General features: G+C 40.4%; 1 protein-coding gene across 7 annotated transcripts in view; it reads left to right on the forward strand.

The window, feature by feature from the left end:
• The window catches only part of Esr1 (estrogen receptor 1), a 321,561-nt gene that overhangs the window by 250,568 nt on the left and 50,534 nt on the right, over nt 1-20,459 (forward strand). For all 7 annotated transcript variants that reach the window (XM_048354300.1, XM_048354303.1, XM_048354302.1 and 4 more), the window contains one exon: nt 5,335-5,473. In XM_048354300.1, the coding sequence (XP_048210257.1) occupies nt 5,335-5,473 (139 nt within the window). The remainder of the gene's footprint in view (nt 1-5,334; nt 5,474-20,459) is intronic.

Below are 20,459 nucleotides of genomic sequence, written 5' to 3' on the forward strand. Positions count from 1 at the left end.
TCTTACCTTCCTGTTGATGAGACGCTGACGAAGTGTCCAAGAGTGGGATTTGTTTTAAAGGGCTGTGCGTTAGAGTAGACCATTTGGAATTGTGTGTCGGAAGATCCATTGTGTTCTCAGGAAAACGAGGTGAAAAATCGGAACTCCATGTCTGCAAGTGGTTGGCTCATTATTCTTTTGTTCCTAGTTCATTGGCTGTGAACTGAAAATACTCGTGGGCATTTGGTACATAACCAAAGTATGCTTAGGTAAGTATTATTTTATATGATCAGATGTACGTAGGTATTGTATCGTGTTTCTCTCCCAAGATATTTATTGAGCTGGACTCCAGGAAATGGAGTGGCTGGGTGTTTTTTTTGATGTTGTTGTTGCTGTTTTTCTTTTCTTTTTGTCTTATTTGTTCATTTATCTGTCTTTGGGAGGGTAAATGGAGCACAGAAATGGAGGGACAAAGGATGCACAAATGCAGTAGTGGTACTCACTAGACGGTCTGTTGAAAATGGACTATACAGCATGTGGGTGGGGACAGGCAGGGGAGAAACTGGGAGAAGAGGAGGGAAAGAGTAACATTGTCCCAAAAGAAGTGTACTCATTGAGGCTGGGATATAGCTCAGTGGCAAAGCACTTGCATAGCAAGTGCAACGTCCTGGGTTTGATCCCCAGTACCAAAAAACGAAAGACAAAACAGAAATGTACTCATTGCCTGCCTGACTTATGTAACCATGGCCCCTCAGTACATCACCTTTACAATGACAATATTAAAAAGAAGTGTATTTAGTTCCTGTGTGGTTAAAACAACATTAAGACCAATATATTGAAAGAAAGGAGTCTTCCCATCTGGTGACTGGTCGTTGTCCTCCCATTCATTAAGAAGGTTGATTGACAGTCATTCCAGCACAGTCCCCACCAATCCCGTCCAGGAGCACACAGAGGGCACTGGAGAGCGCACCGAAGGACCCTCCTCTGCAGAGAATATGCACAGCCTGGAGAGATAACAGAAATGTTATTTTAGTGAGATCTACATCATTTCACAGAAAGACTGAACAATCTTGCCAGCTTCTGACAGAAAAACACTATTATCAGAATCTCCTGACACATTTTACCCTACTTACGTAGTACAAGTGGTTATTGGGAACTTGTTTGCCTCCTAAAAGACCACTAAAACCATCACAACTAAAGAACAGTGAAAATTGAAAGTGAGAATTAAGAGTATGATTCTATGTAAACATCATGTCACTGCCTTTTGGTTTTCCGTAGTTGATTAGTTCATGGCCAACCACAATTTTTGGAATTGTGAGGACTTCCCCGTCCCTCCCATACTCCCCATTCCATCTCAATTTCGGTAATTTGGGGAGCTAATGGAGGGAATCTAAAAAGCCATGTAAGTTGTCATCACCGATGACAAGATCATGTGATTACATTTGTGTGTGAGTGTGTGTACACAAACAGTGAAATGTCTTCAGAGGAGAGAAAAATAAATAATCTCACAGTGGAATGCTAACATTTCTGAGAGTGCATTTCATTTTCAGGATAATTTACATACAATTTGCAGCCTTTACCCGAAAGTGAGACATGAACTCTTAGGGAAACTAACACTTGCCTGGGGACTCTTGTTTACTCGTATGCTGCCTGGGACGGTGTTATCCTCGTAGACAGTGAGGAAGATGAATTCCCAGCCGAGCCTGGCTCCGTGTCTCCTGGAGTCAGCCCATCGCTTTCGACCAACTGCCTATGGCGAAGCTCCCTGTCCCTCGGCCCTCCTCCGGGCAGGTCAGAAACCAGATCGCTGCTGGTTGGTCTTGGGAGATCTTCTGAGGGGGAAAGCCACGCGTTTCCTCCCAGCTGCAGATACCATGCGTGGGTCACGATTGGCATCTATGCTTTCCAGTGGCCTGACACCGCCTCCTCTGATCAAAGCAATACCATCACTGGTCTGCAATGGAGACTGCAGTGCCTCTCAGCTCCAGGAATGCATTGTATGACTCTGAGGAATACACAATCTGTGGGATTTGCAGGTGCATGCATCATTAACTTGAATACGGTGTACGGGAGTGATGCGTAGAAAAGACATGGAAAGATGTTCCACATTATTAGTCATTAGGAGAATGCAAATTAAAACCCCATCACCACTTACAAGACAATATGATATAAACCAACTGTGCAACTCAGGGGAGGGGGGAAAGGGAACTGGAGAGGGGGTAAGGTGGGAGAAAAACGAAGGGGGAGGTAACGAGTTTAATAAGAAATATACTCACGGGGCTGGGGATATGGCCTAGTGGCAAGAGTGCCTGCCTCATATACATGAGGCCCTGGGTTCGATTCCCCAGCACCACATATACAGAAAATGGCCAGAAGTGGCGCTGTGGCTCAAGTGGCAGAGTGCTAGCCTTGAGCAAAAAGAAGCCAGGGACAGTGCTCAGGCCCTGAGTCCAAGCCCCAGGACTGGCCAAAAAAAAAAAAAGAAATATACTCACCGCCATACAGACGAAACTCTAACCCCTCTCTACAATACTTTGACAATAAATAAATATACAAAAAACAAAAAATACCCCACATGTAAGTGGCTGATGCCTGTAATCCTAGCAACTCAGGAGGCTGAGATTAGGAGATTAAATGAAGCTCAAAGCTAACCTGGTTAGAAATCTGAGACTCTGATCTCCAGTTTATCACCAAAAGGCCAGAAGTGGAGTCATGGATCAAGTGGTAGAGCACCAGCCTTGAAAAAAAGCTAAGGGATGGTTGCCTGGGTCTTGAGCTCAAGCCCCCTGTACTGGTAAACACACACACACACACACACACACACACACACACACACACACACACAATCACGGCATCAATGGATATCTGTGTCTGGGTTAGAATGTCTAAAATGGAAAAAAATATGAAGATTAGTAAAAAAAATTGGTAAAAATGTGTAGTGGCTCATGTATTGGTGATAGGTATATAAAATGACACAAGCACTTTTTCTAGCAGAAGGACTTGAACTCAGGTTTCATACTTTTGCTCATAGGCTGTCACTCTACTACCCGAGCCATGCCTCCAACTCCAGTGCAAGCATGTCTGAAAACCATTTAATAGTTTCTTAACCCATTGTGCTTTTATATTTATTATTGTTTATACAGCAATGGATACATCAACTGCTCATAACACTCATATGTCTAATAAAAAGATAAAGGTATTACACTTTATTGGGTATATTCACACGATTGATTATCCATCTACAATAGAAAGAATCAACTTGTACATATAACAACAACAATAAGTATTGATTTATGAAATTGGTCAAAACGATTTACTTATTGACATTGAGCTTAGTGGTGGAAATAGAAAAGGGAAGAAAGACCTGATATGGGTTGATCATGACATGGTGATGAGAAAAGGCCATAGACCCTGAATTCCACACCCAGCTTACGTTTCCTATGGGAATCAAAACGTTTGGACACAAGGATTTGGTGAAAGATGGTTTTTAGTGAAGCATTTATGAAGCTGTGAGCTAATTGTTTTAATATTGAGTTGTGAATAACTACAAGATTCACTACTTAGGGGAATTAACTTACATTTTGACTTTAGTTAGCATAAGAAATAGATTGTTGGTAGAAGTATAACGATATCAAGACAAAGAAGAGAGCAAAAATGGATGTCAATAGCCTGTCTGCTTGCCTACATTCCCCTTTATCCTTCTCCTTCCTTCCTTCCTTCCTTCCTTCCTTCCTTCCTTCCTTCCTTCCTTCCTTCCTTCCTTCCTTCCTTCCTCCTTTCTTTCCACCTTTAATTGTACAAAGGTGTTGCCATTCAACAAAGCAGTTTATGAATACAATGCATCTTAATCAATGTCACCCCTTTATCATTCTTCCCCTTCCCTCTCAACTCCATCTTTCCCCTTAGTTTTCTTAATTTTGTAAGATATGCATTGAATTTTTTAAAATAATTACTTATTTATTGTCAAAGTGATGTACTGAGGGGTTACCTAAGGCAGTGGGTACATTTCTTGTTGCATTGAATTTTTATTACTTCATTTTCAATAGCCATGCTGTAGATAAGAGGAAACAAAGATTTGAGGGGAAACCAGAGGGGGGGTGGAAGAAATGGGCTGCAATTCTTAATGTAAAAGAACAGGGGACTGATTTTGGAAGCACCACATTTGGTGGACACCTGGTTTATTTAATGTCTCGGTTACTCTGGCATATCTATCGGTGCAGTTGAATTTATTTAGTGACATGATCCTACCTGTGGATAAATTAAGCTGACTTTAACAGATAAACTCTGAGTTTTCGTAAAATAGCGATATTGCTTTCTACCTCTTCAGTTTATTATAGTAATAAAGATGAAAATAATTGAATAAGAAAGCACAGTAAGGGGCTCACTAAATTCGTCATCTTCACCATCACCTTCCCCTTTCCTTTTCTCCTTTGTGACTTTTTGTTGTTGTTGTTGTTGTTGTTCATCCTGGGGCTTGAACTCTGGGTATGACATTGTCCCTGAGCTCTTCAGCTCAAGGCTAGCGCTCTACCACTCGAGTCACAGCGCCACTTCCAGTTTTCCGGTAGTTAATTGGAGATAAGTGTCTTACAGACTTTCCTGCCTGGGCTGGCTTTGGACTGCTATCCTCAGATCTCAGCATCCTGAGTAGCTAGGATTACAGACATGAGCCACCAGCACCTGACATCCTTTGTGTCTTTCTTCTTCCTTTCTACCTACTTATCATCATTATTAAGCATCTACCATTCAGTATTGCACAGAAGAGTTCTAAGTTGTTCAAACATCAGAAAGCAAGAGCACATTTGAGTGGATTTTACCAGAAGCAACCGTTATTTACCTGACCTATTTCCCCAAGTGATGAATTTGCATGTACTATTTTATTAGTCTGATTTTTACATGTTATGAAAAAAAAGGCCATTTTCTTGTGATAAAGTGAAGATAATAGAAGTTTTTCACCCAATAGTGCTCCAACTTCTCTTTGGTTGAAGGCTGAATTTCTAGCAGTTTGGTGTTTTCAACTAGGCAGAAATGATAACAACAGTCACCCAAGGCTTGGAGGAATGTCTAAAGAGAATTCACTAAGTACGGGTCTTTAGAGAAAGTTAAGTGGGTTGCGTAACTTGTATAGATGTGAGGCTAAAGCAGTAGGAAACTTAAAGCCATGTTGAGATGCATTAAGACAGATGGACTTACAAACATAGTTGCTTGACATTCCGGTAAAGTGGGCTCCTGTTACACTCTGTTGTAGTTAATAGAAAATAGACCCTACTGGCTCAAATCTCTGCAGGCCCTGATTGCATCAATGGCGAAGAGCTTGCATTACACCTCAGCTGAGTATTCCTTGTTGTATTGCAGGCTTTGGGGATTTGAACCTCCATGACCAGGTCCATCTTCTGGAGTGTGCCTGGTTAGAGATCCTGATGATTGGACTGGTCTGGCGCTCCATGGAGCACCCGGGAAAGCTCCTGTTTGCTCCTAACTTGCTCTTGGACAGGTGAGTGCCTGGATGTAGCTGGCAGAAGTGCATCCTTTGCTGTCATTGGTTGAGTCCCAAAGCTACTTTACTCTTGCCCATGAACCACCTAAGAGTTGTTTAAGTTGTGTTTACTAACTCAGGTGAATTCCATTCAGCCCCTTGGGCAAGGTTCACAGACCGCTAAGGCTACCTGGCTGTTAGGCATCTCAGAGGAACTCTGATTATTTCTGATGCACACATGATGATAAGTTACTTTTCTAACTCTGCCTTCTTCTGTTATATAAAAAAATGATGAATAACCTCCTTTTAATTAAAACCTTTTTTTTAGCATATGTGCATCCAAACCACAATTTTCATTTCCAATTTTTTTCATCAGTAAAATAAAGACATTTGACTACAGAGTTCTGAAGGTCATTTTCAATTCCAGGAATTCATTTAGTTTGCAAATGCATTACTTTCTTTAATATATCCTACTTGGGTTGTCTTGGAATATTGAGTCCTACTGTTTTTCTTTTGTCAGGCATTGCTTAGAGTAATAGAATTGAAGCATGACTACTACAGCCTGTTCCAGTAGCTTTAAGTACCTCACAAATGTTCTCTTACTTAATCTCTCTGGATTTCCTAGGAGACAGGAACCTTGAAGGTATCTTGCCAGAAAGGAAGCCCAGTGTCTACAACATTCCATTACGCGAAGTAGGGAGAGCGAGCGAGCGAGGTGGTAGTGATCTACACGTTGAATCTGAGCTCTGTCTGACTCTGGCACATTGTATTTCCTGTTGTTTTGGATGCCACTTCCTCCCAGTCTCCGAGTCAGTGATGCTTTGCTCTAGCTTTCTCTTTCCAGGTACACCTTGTCTCTGCACGTTTCACCCCAGGTCGATAGGAAAGGATCACCTCTGTGTTGTTTCTTGTAAACTTTCTTTTGTGTCCAAGATCATCAAGTTTCTCATAGTGCTTTGAAGGGCTATACAACCTCTCTACAGTCTACCTTGTCCTGGGAGTCCCTACAACTGTCAAGCTCCTGAGACCAGAGGCACAACAACATTTAAGTATAAGAGAAATGTCAAGGTGTTCATGACAGTTTTGTCATTGTTAATTTAGCTTCTGAAAAACATTGATGATCTTGCTCCAGAAACAATTAGTTTTCTACAGAATATATTCCAATCTCACTGTTTTCTACGCTTCCAGAGAATGGTCACTAGACTTCCTCCCTAGAATTTATTCAGACTGTATTCTGCCAAAGTTTAGAGAATTCCTTTCCTTCCTTCATTTCCTGTTCCCTTCCCTTCTTTACACCTTTCTTGTCTTATCCTTTTCCATTTCCCCTCTATTTCTTCTTTCTTTCTTTTCACCTAAGTCTTTGTTTAACATTTTCCCTCTTTCCAGATTTTGGCAGGCTGGTAACTGAACTGAGCTGCTCCAAGATTTCCATTCCCATTCATGTCTACTATCTTCATAGGTTTTACTTGCTGAGCACAGACCTCTCAAATCAGCACATTTGGAAGAGAAAGTGCTTCTCGCGTTCCCTTACCCTAACAGACTCCCGTTGCCAATGAGATGGTATTGCCTGGAATTTCATAAGCCATCCATGTCTCTTTCCTTTCCACATGCTTCCCCTGTCATTAATATTCTCTTCAACCTCTCACAGATGTATAGGTGACTAAAAGTTCTTATCTTTCTTTATCCATTCTTAACTTCCCAAATACGCAGAGTTGAACTTTCTACTAACATGAGACCTGGGGTTTTCCGTCTCTGCCCTACTGGCATGCAAAGTCTTTACTTTGTGAGGCTGTCCTCTAAGAGGCCAGGAACACCCTTTTCCCAGTTTTGCTAATCAAGACTGTCTCCAGACACTTCCAACTATCTCTTGTGTGTGGCCAGTGTAGCAGTTCGCCTTCCTCACCATGCCTGTTCCTGCATTTTCCCTCCATGTCTTAGTAACACCATCATCACCTTTACCTTGAAACTGTGCAGATTAAATTAATGATGGATTCTACTTCCCCTCTCACCAGTTTATCTAGTGATCCAGTTCTTTTCTGAATGGTTTCTTGACCCAGGCTTCCTCCATTGTCCTCGTTCCTCAGGTCCTTGCTTGTTTCAGCCCTTGTGTCCCGGCCTCCCTGCTACTTTCTTGGCTTCTCTCCTCCTTTCTTTCAGTCTCTTCCCCACCCTGGTGCTTCCTGACTCAGCTCCCATCGACTCTGAGTTCTCTTGAAAATACTGTGTTGGCTTCTTGCCTTGGTAATTGGGACTCTCTTTTGCAACTCTCACTAACTCAGTTACCCTCAGCACCTCGGGGAGAATCTGAAAAAGAGGGAGGGAGATCAAGGTGACCTTGTCTAAGTTAAAGGCATCTAGTGACAGAATTTGGCCTGCAAACTATAAACGAAACTTCATATATTCAAGTCTTTGTTTATTAATTTATTTAGACATAGAGCAGTCTAGGGATTGACCTTGAACTCAAGATCCTCCTGCTTCAACCTCTGAGTACTGAGATTACAAATGTGAGCTACCATGTCTAGCTTCAAGCTTTCCTTCCATTGTTCCTGGAAGGCCTTTCATCCCTGAATTGTTGGTCAGAAACATAGCCCTTCCCTTAAGGCTCATTTCAGATGCTAATTTTCCATGAAATCTTCCTGCAGACTCTCTTCTCCGGAGAAAGGTGGCTTTTCCTTGCTCAAGGATTTCACTGGGTTCGGATTCCACTTATCCTGAAGTGGTCCTCTGGTTCTGGCAGACGTGAGCTATTAGGATTGCATGGCTTTCTTGCCTACCACCTCATAAACTCCTTGTGGTCTAGAACCAAGTATTATTTATCTTTGTGTTACCTCCAACATACAAAATCTTCCATGATAGCCAATAAATATTTGTTCACTGCTGTGGCTCAGGTCACTGAGGTAGCCCTGACCGGGTAGAGAGAGCTCTGGGGACCATAGACTGTGGTTGTTGCCAGAATCCCTCAGTCACTCCTCCATTGCTACTCATCAAATCCTGGCTGACTTTTTTTGACTGCAGAGATTAATACTCTTCTGTTTGGGAAGAGTTTTTTTTTTTTCAATTTATAAATGCATTTGGCTTGTGCTTATACTCCACAGACCTGTTATGCAACTTCTAAACTCCAGATGGGGATAAGCAAAGGATTTTTATTTTTCCCGTAGCTACACCCAGTATGATGTCAAATCGTGAAGGTCTGACTACATCTAAGAATATTTAGCTACAATGGTAATGATGACTGAAGTGGATAAACAAATAGACCTGTGTACTTCACAATGAATACAATATAAATAATAATAAATATGATCCAGACCATAAAAATTCTATATTAACATGATTATGTTACTGTACTACTACTATTATGAAAATTAATAAGATAATTATTAAATGTTAATATCTTCTGTTTCAGAAGTTTACTTGTTTTTGCTGACATTGATAGACAAATAAAAAGTGACCTATGTGCCCAAGGAACTTTTAGACACTGTGGAAGATGGTTTTCGTGTGAAATCTGAGCCCATGGTTTAGAGTTTTACTCTGCTGGCTCCCCGCCATTGTGACGAAATTGAGCTCTTAGGGAAAAGCCACTTTGCTCTCCCCATTGCGCTTTGCCTGGACATTATCCATAAAACGTCTTTTTAATAACCAATATAGAAACCATTAGCTTTTGAAGCTTAGTGGCTGATTGGGAGCTGTTAGCATTACCATGCTTATCTTTCATTTGAATTTTTTAAAGTAGTTTTATTTATTTATTTAGGGGGGGAGGGGTTATGTGGTACTGAGGAATCAAACTCCGGGCCTCCTGCATGCTAGGCAAACACTCTACCTCTAAGCCACATTCCCAGCCCCTTGTTTTAGGTTTTGAGAGGTTATTTCTGGAAGGCCAGACACATCCTCGGATTGTTTTTCATTTGCATACAGAAGGGGAAGAGGAAGCTTGAAGTCGTGGGTAGCTTCCCGACTTTTCCACTGCAGCTGCCTGGGGACAGGCATGGCCTGCTCTTCATTACACACATGTCTGTTTTCTTTTCAAATCCGGGCACTTTTGCCTTACAAGGTCATCATGAGCATAGTTTGCACCCTAGCCTTCCCTTGACCCACTCAGATGTTTGCACTGGCAAGTGTGGTTGGTGATTACTGGAATATAAAACCTACTGTGTTGCCATTTTGCATTTGGGAGCACAGGACATGGTTTCTGTCTAGTAGCCATTTAAAAAAGAAAAAAAAAGAGAGAGTTATTGCTTGATTTACTCCCTGATGACAACCATGATATCGTGATTCTGATCCTTTGAAACTTTCCTGGTAGTCATGTGCTCGCAGGCTAATTTTATCCTTGCGAGACTCTCCTGCCTGAAGGTCCAGTTCTTTTTTGGATCCTCCAGCAGTGAAGTCCCAATACTGCATACAGTACCAAGAACGGATGGTTATTAAAAGGTATCAATAAAGAACTCAGTAATTTCTCTCCGAGTGTGTGTGTGTGTGTGTGTGTGTGTGTGTGTGTGTGTATACATATGTTTTACAAGAGGAAAGCTAAAGATAATAAGAATGCCTGTGGAAGCAATCAGGAAGTGGAAAGAATTCACTTTCCATTCTAACACCTAATCTTTGGGATGTTCTGGCACTAGAAAACACAAAATATGCCCAAGGAGTCCACAAGGAAGGAATCTGTCATTTAGTCCCCTTGAGTGCTGCTCATTCTAGAAAAACACAGACTGAGATCAGGAGCAAACGTGGTCACCAGGCATCGTTGCTTGTGGGGTCTCTTGGTCTTTGCAGGAGTGAAGCTTACTATCTCTGCAAGGGAGAGACAGGGTCTTAGAGGAAGCAGTGCAAATCGGCCTGTTCTGTGAGATGGTCCGGTTTCTGAGGAACTGTTTGGCTGGTGCCATTGTGCTAACAAATTCTGAGAAATATTTGTGGATTTCTTAGTGAGGCCAAAACACTTTCTTTTGGTTCCTGTTCACTGTCAGAGAAGAAGAAAAAAATGTAAAACGAAGAAAAAGATTCATGTGTTTGCAAAGCAGGGAATAATTCAACAGGCAGAATAGTCTCTCGCCAAACCTCTGGCCTGAGAGTTGTTGTTCTAGCTCTTTCCATGGCTTGCCCCATCAGGAGACTGCCTGAAGGAAGTAATATTGAACAACAGAAAGTTCTTTTACTCTCAGGCATGAAATAGGAATAAATTCTCTTCTTTAAGAGAAAAAACAGGCTGTTGTACCAGAGAAAATATTTTGCCCCTTCTACTCACGAACAGATTGCTGTTTGCTCCTGGTAAATTCACTTTAAACATGGAAAAACATTTCATTTTCTAGAAACAAGACCATTTTCATTTTAAGCTGTTTATTATAAATATTTCAGAAAAAATACAAATAAAAATATGCAACCCCTTACAATGCTTCCAGCAAGTTAAAAAAATATTATTGGCTTTTCCCCTACATAAAACTTCCTTAAATTCTTTGTGGATTTGTTGTTGTTGTTGTTTTAACTTGGAAAACAAAAGAGTGTTCTTAAATAAGATGAGTTAATGAATTCAGAATGTAATCTGTCCACACATGTTTTGGAGGACACGGATAAATTGGCCTCCTTTTGCATCCCTTTTTCAGAATTTCCCCATTAGCTAGGAGCTAATGGGGAAGGAGGCGAGACCACTCACCCATTGAGTAGGTGTAGGGGAGAGGTATAGAGAGCAATCCACCTGTTAGGAAAGCCAGTCCTGTGTTCGAAGAGCCCCAAGTATATCAGTATGCCAGATTTCCTCCTCATCTTTCTAGAAATACTGGGATCCTGTGCACATTGGTTTGCATTCCTCTGCTTCATTCATACCCAAGTTGGCTATTAAATAATGTGTGAATGTACTGAGAAATCACACTATGCCTTAGAAAGATGTGTGTCACTCATCAATTCTAAAATAAATTAGAAAGAAAACAACTCTACTCACAAGTTTTTACCTGTTTACAGAATGGGATGGAAAAATGAAAAGAGAAGCCAATAACCGTTGTCTTTCTTTAGCACATATGGTCCTATTCTGGGTTTTCTTTTGTACTCCACACAATGCATGAGAATGTAGGTAGGAAAGAGCCTCGCTGTTTATATTTTCACCCTGGATCTGTCAAATTTTGTGACCTGAGCCCTTCATCACTCAACTGCTGCTCACTAAGTGATTAATTCCTAAAAGTGTTTGGGATTGTTCCCTGAAAAATTCTAGGAATACAAAACTGTAAACTGTGAATGAGATAATTGGGGTCAAAGGAAAGAAATTAGCCAAGCTGATAATTACTTGTGACTTCTGACTAAAACGTAAGTAAAAATACTGTTGGGCGTCGGTGGCTCACACCTGTGATCCTAGCGACTCAGGCGGCTGAGAGCTGAGGATTGTGGCTAGAAGCCACCACGGGCAGGAAAGTCACAAGTGTGCAAGCTGTGGCTCTACTAGTGGTAGAGTACTAGTCTTGTGCACAAAATCTCAGGGACACAGGGACAGTGCCCAGGCATAGAAGTCAAGCCCTAGGACTGGCAAGCCAAAAAAAAACAAAAAATCAAATATTTGAGTAAAACCCAATTGAATTACACATACACTTAATGTGTCATTTGTCTGACATTATATATATGCCATTATGTATATTATATATATCATTATATTAAGCACATGCATACATGTGCTTACATGTTTTAAAACCCTTAAGAGAATTAAGCCAGTAAGCAGTAAGGACCCACTTAGTCAATATAAAATTCTGGGGGGAGAAAGGGGAGAAAGACATAATTCCAACCAACTAATTAATCCTGTATAGGAGATTAATTTGACTTTTCTTATATATTTATACACTGCTTTATTTTGGCTACTTATTTTTCTTAACATCAGCTAAATTGATTAAGGTATAATCCAAATAATATTTTGACAGTCTAATTTGAAAAATACTGTGATTTAAATCACCCATACTACGGGGATGATCAAGTAATTTCATTCCCATAACGGACTTTATGTCATTACCTTTTGTCCTGTTGGTCCTGGAGCTTGAACTCAGGGCCCAGGTCCTATTCCTGAGCTTTCCTACTCCAGGCGAGTGCTCTACCACTTGAATCACAGTGCCACTTCTGGTTTTGTAGTGGTTCATTGGAGATTAGAGTCTTACGGCCTTTCCTGCTGGGACTGGCTTTGAATGCAATCCTTAGCTCTCAGTCTTCTGAGTAGCTGGGATTACAGGCATGTGCCACCAGCACCCAGCATGTCAATACTTTTTCTATATTGACACTGGAAAGATTATTTCCCCTATAGTGTTAGGGGCTGGAGAGATCCAACCAGGGCTTTGGCATGCTAGGCAAGCACTCTTCCGCTGAGCTACGTCCCCAGTTTCTTGTTTATAAAGAGTATGGTCAAAGCCCATCTAGAAGAAGAGATGACTCCCTCCCCTCCAAGTCTATGGGTTGGACTCTGTTTCATGTAACTCAACCAGTATTTATTAAGCATAAAGCATCTGTGACTGTTTGTGTAGTTCTGGAGGGTTGAGAGAGAGAGAGACAAGGAGGGAGGGAGGGAAGGAGAGAGGGAGGGAGGGTAGGGAAGGAAGGAGAGAGGGAGGGAGGAAAGGGGGGAGAAGGAGAGAGGGAGGGAGGGAGGGAAGGAAGGAAGGAGGGAAGGACGGAAGAGGCAACTCTGCCCTTGGGTATTTGCTGGCCAGTGGTGGAGTGATATTAGGATGCAAATGAATGTAATCAAAACAAGGGCTTTGTTACATTGTTCTATCATCCATACCTAATTTATCTTCCTTCATTGCTCTCTCATGGCCTTGGGTTCTGAAAATCCCTGCTTTATGCCTGTATTGCCAAACTCATTCATTCTTGGTATTTCCATGTAGATTATTTAGCCTAACTGTATTCATACATATGTATCCTACATAGAAATATAATATACAGAAGCACACATGCATTGCAAATTAATTCCACATGTTGGCCCTTTTGAGGCAGGCAGAAGACACTGGCCAGGGTTGATCATGTAGTTAAGCACAGTTTACACCTTGGGGAAATGGCTGTCATCCAACCTATTAGCCTTGCTTGGGTGTTTTTCTGCCACAGCAGCTCTTAATTTTATGAATGGATAGATATTGGGCTTCAAAAGAAACAGTAGAGTTAGTATTTCCATTTCTTGTTAGAAATTGGAATTGTCTATTGTTAGTGTCATGGTCACATAATCCTTGTGTCTATAATTCAGTTCCAGTCTGCTCTAGTATTCTTGATATCTCCCTGTGGGATCCTATAGTACAAAGAATAAGGATAAAAGTTTCAGTAAGTCCTATAATATTCCCATTGTTACTTTCCCCAGTATTTTCCTTTTTTTTTGCCAGTCTTAGGGCTTGAACTCAGAGCCTGAGCACTGTCCCTGGCTTCTTTTTGTTCAAGACTAGCATTCTACTACTTGAGCCACAGCACCACTTACGGCTTTTTCTATATTTGTGGTGCTGAGGAATTGAATCCAGGGCTTCATGTATGCGAGGCAGGCGCTCTACCACTAGGCCATATTCCCAGTAGTTTCATTTTTATCAAATAGAAAAGACACGTAAAAGCACCTGTGGTATTTTCTTTGATTTCATAGCACAACAGAGAACCAGTATGCTGGCATGCTTATACCACCCTATTGACACAGTTCTAAACTCCTCCATGGATATATCATTGGAAGAGAGAATGGAATAAACCTGCTAAGATAAGGCACATTTAACTGCCTCTTCTCTCTCTCTCTCTCTCTCTCTCTCTCTCTCCACCCATCCATCCATCATCTGTCTATCTATCTATCTATCTGTCTATCCATCCATCATCTTTCTATCATCTATTTTTCTTTCTTTCCTTCTTTCTTTTCTCTTTCTCATTTCTTTCTTTCTCTTTCTCTCTCTTTCTTCCTTCCTTCCTTCCTTCCTTCCTTCCTTCCTTCCTTCCTTCCTTCCTTTCTTTTTCTCTCTCTCTTTCTCCCTTTCTCTCTCCCCCCTCTCTCTCTTTCTTCTTTCTTGTGCCAGTACACAGGTTTGAACTCAAGGCTTCAGTGCTGTCCCTTAGCTTTTTTGCTTTATCCCCTAAGCCACAGCTCCACTTCTGACATTTTTTTGTGATTAATTGATGACAAGAGTGTCCCGGACTTTTCTGCCTGGGCCAGCTTTGAACCATGATCCTTAGAGCTCAGCCTCCTGAGTAGCTAGGATGACAGACGTGAGCTACTGGTGAGAAGGCACTCTCAATACTAGGTTTCTATACCAAACACACAAGAATGGATGGTTCTCACTTGATTAAGACACCACTTAGCTACTATGTATAGCTCAAATGATGACAGGTTTGTCATCTGCCTTGTCATTTGCCTTGGAAGAAAGTGAATTCTGACTCTCTGTGTGTATATGTGTGTTATGGTATGACGGAAAAGATGACGTTGTTTGATAGACTGGGAGACTGGAAAGGGTGTCAGGAAATTAGACGGGTTTTCCCTGGGCATGATGGATTGGGAAGCCATCCTGAATGTTATGTCCAACAGAACGTTAGAATTCAGAAGAGAGATCCGAATTGCCAGTTAGAGTTCTGAGACTTAACTTCATAGTTCCAAGTGTGGAGCGAATATAATAGCTACACAAGGAATGGAGAGGGTGGGTCCATTTTCCCACTGAACCCACAGCTCCACTTATGGCTGTTTGGTGGTTAGTTGGAGATAGGAATCTCAGGGATTGTGCTGTCTCCAGGCTTTGAACCTCCGTCTCTAGTCTTCAGCTTCCTGAGTAGCTAGAACTATAGGCATGAGCCACTGGCACTTGGCTAAGAGAACTTTTAAAATCATATTTTTTTTCTGATTTATAGAGTGAAGTCAAAGATTGACAGTCATGCTTCCAAATGGCTATTCAGCTTGTCCCAACACTGATTTTAAAAGTCAATGTTTTCTCAATGGAGGGGGAAATGTAGCTTTCATTGCATATTAAAACTACTAAGTGTTTTGCTGAAAATTTAGTTATCTGTTAAAGTGGTTTATTTGAAAATTAATACCACATAGATTTACTTCTGGAAACTACAAATGTTTTTAAATCAGATATGCATTCCATCTAATATCACTCTTTGGTTATTTTTAAACTTAGTTTAACAGGTTATTCTTCCTGTCTCTTTTTTCCTTATGAGTTTTAAAATTAACTTGGGTGAACTCATAAGAACATATGGGGAATTTTATTGAGATACGGCTGAAGGAGTATTGATATCTTTATGATGTTGGATCTTCCTCTTTGAAAACAAAGTAACTTAAACCTTTTGATTGTTAAGTTTTATTATGTGTATTTTAGAAATGTTTTAACAGTATCTACACACCTACTTAATCTGTTATTATGTGCACAAATAAATATATTAAATAAATATTTCTATTTGTTAGTTTTCTTAAAATATTTTATAATATGTAATATATAAAGTAAAACAATATGTTATGTATTGTGGCTAGCTATTTTATATATATATATATATAGCTTTAAATAATATATACATATTTTATTTATGATATGTTATGTACCATACAGAAATGCTAAATGCATAGCATATGGATATTAGAAATGGTAGATTCTCTTCCATATCTTAACTGGATATCTTCTATGTTGGTAGATAACTAGCTTTTTCATGTTATTGCTATAGATTACTACTTTACAAAATCCTCTAATGCTTAGAGTTGGTTTTCATTACTCCATTTGATGTTTCCTCATGTACAATTGTAGATTGGCAAATAAACATTGCTTTACCTCTTCCTCCCTGTCCCTAAGTATCCAAATATTCATTTTTAACTTGCTTAACACTATTGAACAAATTGTAAAAACAATATCAAAGGTGGACAATGCTTTGTAATTCCTGTACATTTGTGCTGTGAAAGCTCCCTGGTATTTCTGTATTACTATGTTCCTTAGGACAAAGGTGACAATCATATTGCATCAACATTCCTAAGAAAGCCAGGCACTGGTGGTTCCTAGCTACTCAGGAGGCTGAGATCTAAATATCAAGGTTCAAAACCAGTCCAGGCACACAGTTGAGAGACCTCTAATTACCCTGTGGAGAGCTAGAAGTGGCTAGTTTTCTTCACTTTTTTTTCTTAAAGCAATAAAGCTAAGCAAAAGCCTTGAGGCCCTAACTTCAAGCCATAGTACAGGCAGGAACATATCACACAGACACAGACACAGACACACACACACACACACACACACACACACGCACACACACACACTCATAAGGAAGTTTGGTATGAAATTATTTTTTTGTGTGTAGTCCTTAACAAGTTTTGTTGTCAACGTTAGATCCTCATTACAAAAAGAGTTTAGAACTTTTCTTTTCCTGTGTCCTAGAATATGTCAGTAGCATTGGGTTTATTTGATCATTTAGCTTTAAATACTGGTAGAATTTTTTTCGAAGCCATCTGGACCTGGTGTCTTTTTATTAAGGGAACTCTTTGGAAACTTTTTGTTTGTTTGTTTGTTTGCCACATTAGTCTTTAGACCTCCTATCCCCTCCTGTTGCAGTTTTTGATATCAAGTTTTCTAGTAAAGTTTTGCATTTCATCTGAGTTTTCAAGTTTATTGCATTGAGTTGAAAAAAATGATTTAAAAAACAACCTTTGGTTGGACGGTTACTTCAGCCTTATAATTTTTTTTTATGTATTTATCCTTCTTGTAGAAAATGTACATCAGCAAGTGGCTTCCCTATTTTGTTGATTCTTTTCCTCAAAGAAGTTAACTTGACGTTTTTGTAATTACTTCTATTGGTTTTCTGCTTTCTAACTCATTAAGTTAAACTTCCAGCTTGATTAAGTCCTTCTCAAGTTCTTTAATTGCTGTTTTTTTCTGAACGTGGAAAGATTGTACAAGGGGCTGGAGTTTAACAAGTCCATCTAAGTGTACAGTGCTTCTTCCTGCCTCCTTCCCCCTCCTCCCCCATCCCGGCAGTTCCTGTCCCTGAACATCTCAGTTCTTCCTCTAGGTATTTGAATTGACATGTGATTCATTTCTTTTCATTGCACAATATAGGAATTGAATTTCCTGTATACTTTTTTCAAACCACGACTTTAGCTTTGTGCCCTAGTTTCAGGTATGTTTTGCTTCTGACACCATTATTTTTTTTTAAACATCATCACTTTTGTATTTCATTTTTCCTTTCTTCGAGAGTTGCTCTTGTTTTTTTATTGTTTGTTTTTTGGTGTGTCCTGATATTGGGGTTTGAACTCAAGGCCTCATGCTTGCTTGGCTTACTCGCACTGTTGCTGCTTTGCCACTTGGGCCATGCCTCTAACCTGACATTTTGCTGACTGATTGGAGATAGAGTCTTATAGGCTTTTCTTCCCTGGACTGGTTTGAAGTTTGATCTTCTAGGCTTCAGCTTTCTTAGTAACTAAGATCATAGACACAAGACATTGGCTCATCTGAGGGTTGTTTAATGGACAGTTTAAATTCTAGGTTAGGTGGGCATTTTGTGATTTGTTTGGTTTTGTTGTCAATAAATACCTTTTGCCCTAGAAATACCTTTTGCTTTAAAATACCACTTGCCTGTGTTTTGATTCTTTCTGTAATATGCTAAAGTTGATATTGTTTTGTTTTTGTCTTGTGGTGCAGTTTAATTTCAGTCTGTTGGCTAGGCAGGTGTTGAACTCATGATCCTCTTGCCTTACCTTCCTAGTTGTGGTATTACAGTGGGAGCCACCCCACCTACACTACCAGCCTAGAACAATGTCAGCGTTTCTAAGTGCTCTATCTGTGCCTGAGATGGCGATTTCTGTACTCATTAAGATGGAATAGTATCTACCTAGGTAATTCTTGACTGGAATGTGTTATATGTTTGGGAACTCTAGACTCCATGGCTTAAGTTCACTGAGAACGAGCCATGATTTGATAGTTTATATGAACTATCATGCATTTAGAATAATGTTTATAACATACAAAATCCTATGTTCATGCTAAAGTCTGTCTGGAAAAGTCAAGGAATATTATCGCACAGTGAATCTAAAGGTTGAAAGGCTAGTCAGGAAGCTGAGATCTGAAGATCATGGTTCAAAGCCAGCCTGGCAGAAAAGCCTGGAAGACTCTTATGTCCAATTGAATGCCCCACAACTTGGAGTTAGAACTGTGGCTCAAGCGGTAGAGTGCCAGCCTTGAGCACAAAAGCTCAGGGACAGTGACCAGGCCTTGAGTTGAAGCCCCAGGGCCGGCAAAAAAATAAATCAATAAAGATGAAGACGAAGAATGGGAGACTGGGTAAAACAAAACAAAACTCTAAGCTATAAAAATCATAAAATATAGATGTAAAATAAACACATTGGAAACAGTGCTTAGATGCCAACCATACATTTATGAAAAGCCCACATGGTTCAGCGATTTTAGGAGAAAGGGAGAATAATTAAGGTGAAGTGCGGAGGCAGTCTGCTACTTACATCAAAACAGACGTCTGATCCTCTTCATCATATGAAAACACATTAATTCTAGATGGGTGAAGACTCAAAAAGCCAGTGCTACAAGCTTCCTAAGTAAACGTAAGAAAATACTTACTTTGAGTTGGAAAGCTTATCTTCAACCAGCTATGAAAGGTTTTAATCATAAAGAAATATTGATAAAGTAGGCCTTTACAAATAACACCTTCCATAAAGGAAATAAAAGGGAAGGTGTCTGCTAGAGAAGTGGGTGTTTATTGCTACTATGCTTTCTCAGGTATATATATATATATATATATTATCAATATTCTTTTGTCAGAATCAAATATGACGCTAACATAGAGGAAGGAGAAGATAAGAACCCACACAAGTCCTAGGGCCAACCCTTTCCATCCATCACCAACCAAGTGGGGAACCTGCATCATTTTTAAGTTTTCTGAAATGTGAAATGGAAATACTTGTGGAGGGCTCTTACAGATACATTTAGAGATCGTATCCTCAGGAAAAAAAAAAAAATGGAGTTGAAATGTTTTAGCAAAGAGTCATGGTCCGAATCCTTGAAACAGATGTTTGTGGAGTTTTCTATAGCATGTAATTACAACACAATAAGACTCCAAAGTATTACAATAAGATGTGGGTAGGAGCAAGGCAAACTGCTTCGAGGGCTTCGTCAGCTTTCTGCAAACTGGAGCTAGCACCCTGTTTGCACTGGTTCTGAGTCCATTTTAACCATGGTGGAGGGCTGGAGGACAGGAGAGGAGCCAGCCGTCCTTGGAACTACTCCAGGCTGGGGAAGAAAAGATAACGATGTTTTTCTAAAAGCCCAGAAATGGACTTAAGTTTTGTTTACCAGTTATTTCCAAGATAACATACCGTAGTGCCAATCACTGAGGGGACTGTAAAATAATACTTGGCTTTTTTGCTTTGTAAAGGAGCTTCTGGAAATGACAGTAGTGGCCTTGGCTCCTTAGGGTTGTTCTGGCAGACTGAGGATGTCATTTCTATAGGTACTGTGGCCTGAACGCTTTGCTTTCTCTAGTCAGGACGAGAGGACACGTGTCTCCATAGAAAGCATCGAAGCATCGTGCATGTCTATCTTGCAAGTGTCAGTATGCAGGAACCCAAAGATAAAATACCTTCTGCTTGGAGCAAAAAGTGTTGATCTGACTTGGAAGTCTCACAAGGACTGATGAGCTTGCTGTGAGTGAAGCTTAGAGAATTTTTCTCAGTTTTTGCCTCTGTGTCTACCAAGCGCCCATGAGCTAGAATCCCAATGTCTCCTGTGCTGTGTTGTGTAGAAGGCCTTGGTGTCCAGCCACTGGAAGCTCAGGCAGGTTTCAAGTGAAGGCTGTCCGACGTGCCGTGTCATGGCTGTCGTTCAGCCGTGTGCTTTCTGCCCAGTGTCTCGTGTGTCCTGGGAACAGTCCTCTGGGGACTTTAAATCACATCTTCCCACTAGGAAAGTGAGGATTGATACCGGCGATTGGGATTGTCTGGGCTGCACCACTAATCATTATTATTGATGACTGATTCTCAGGCATTAAGTAGCTAGAGAAAAACATGACACAAATCTGTCTTTCCAGAACATACAACCTCTCATATAATCCG

The sequence above is a fragment of the Perognathus longimembris genome, chromosome 9 (assembly GCF_023159225.1).
Source record: "Perognathus longimembris pacificus isolate PPM17 chromosome 9, ASM2315922v1, whole genome shotgun sequence".
NCBI lineage: Eukaryota > Metazoa > Chordata > Mammalia > Rodentia > Heteromyidae > Perognathus > Perognathus longimembris.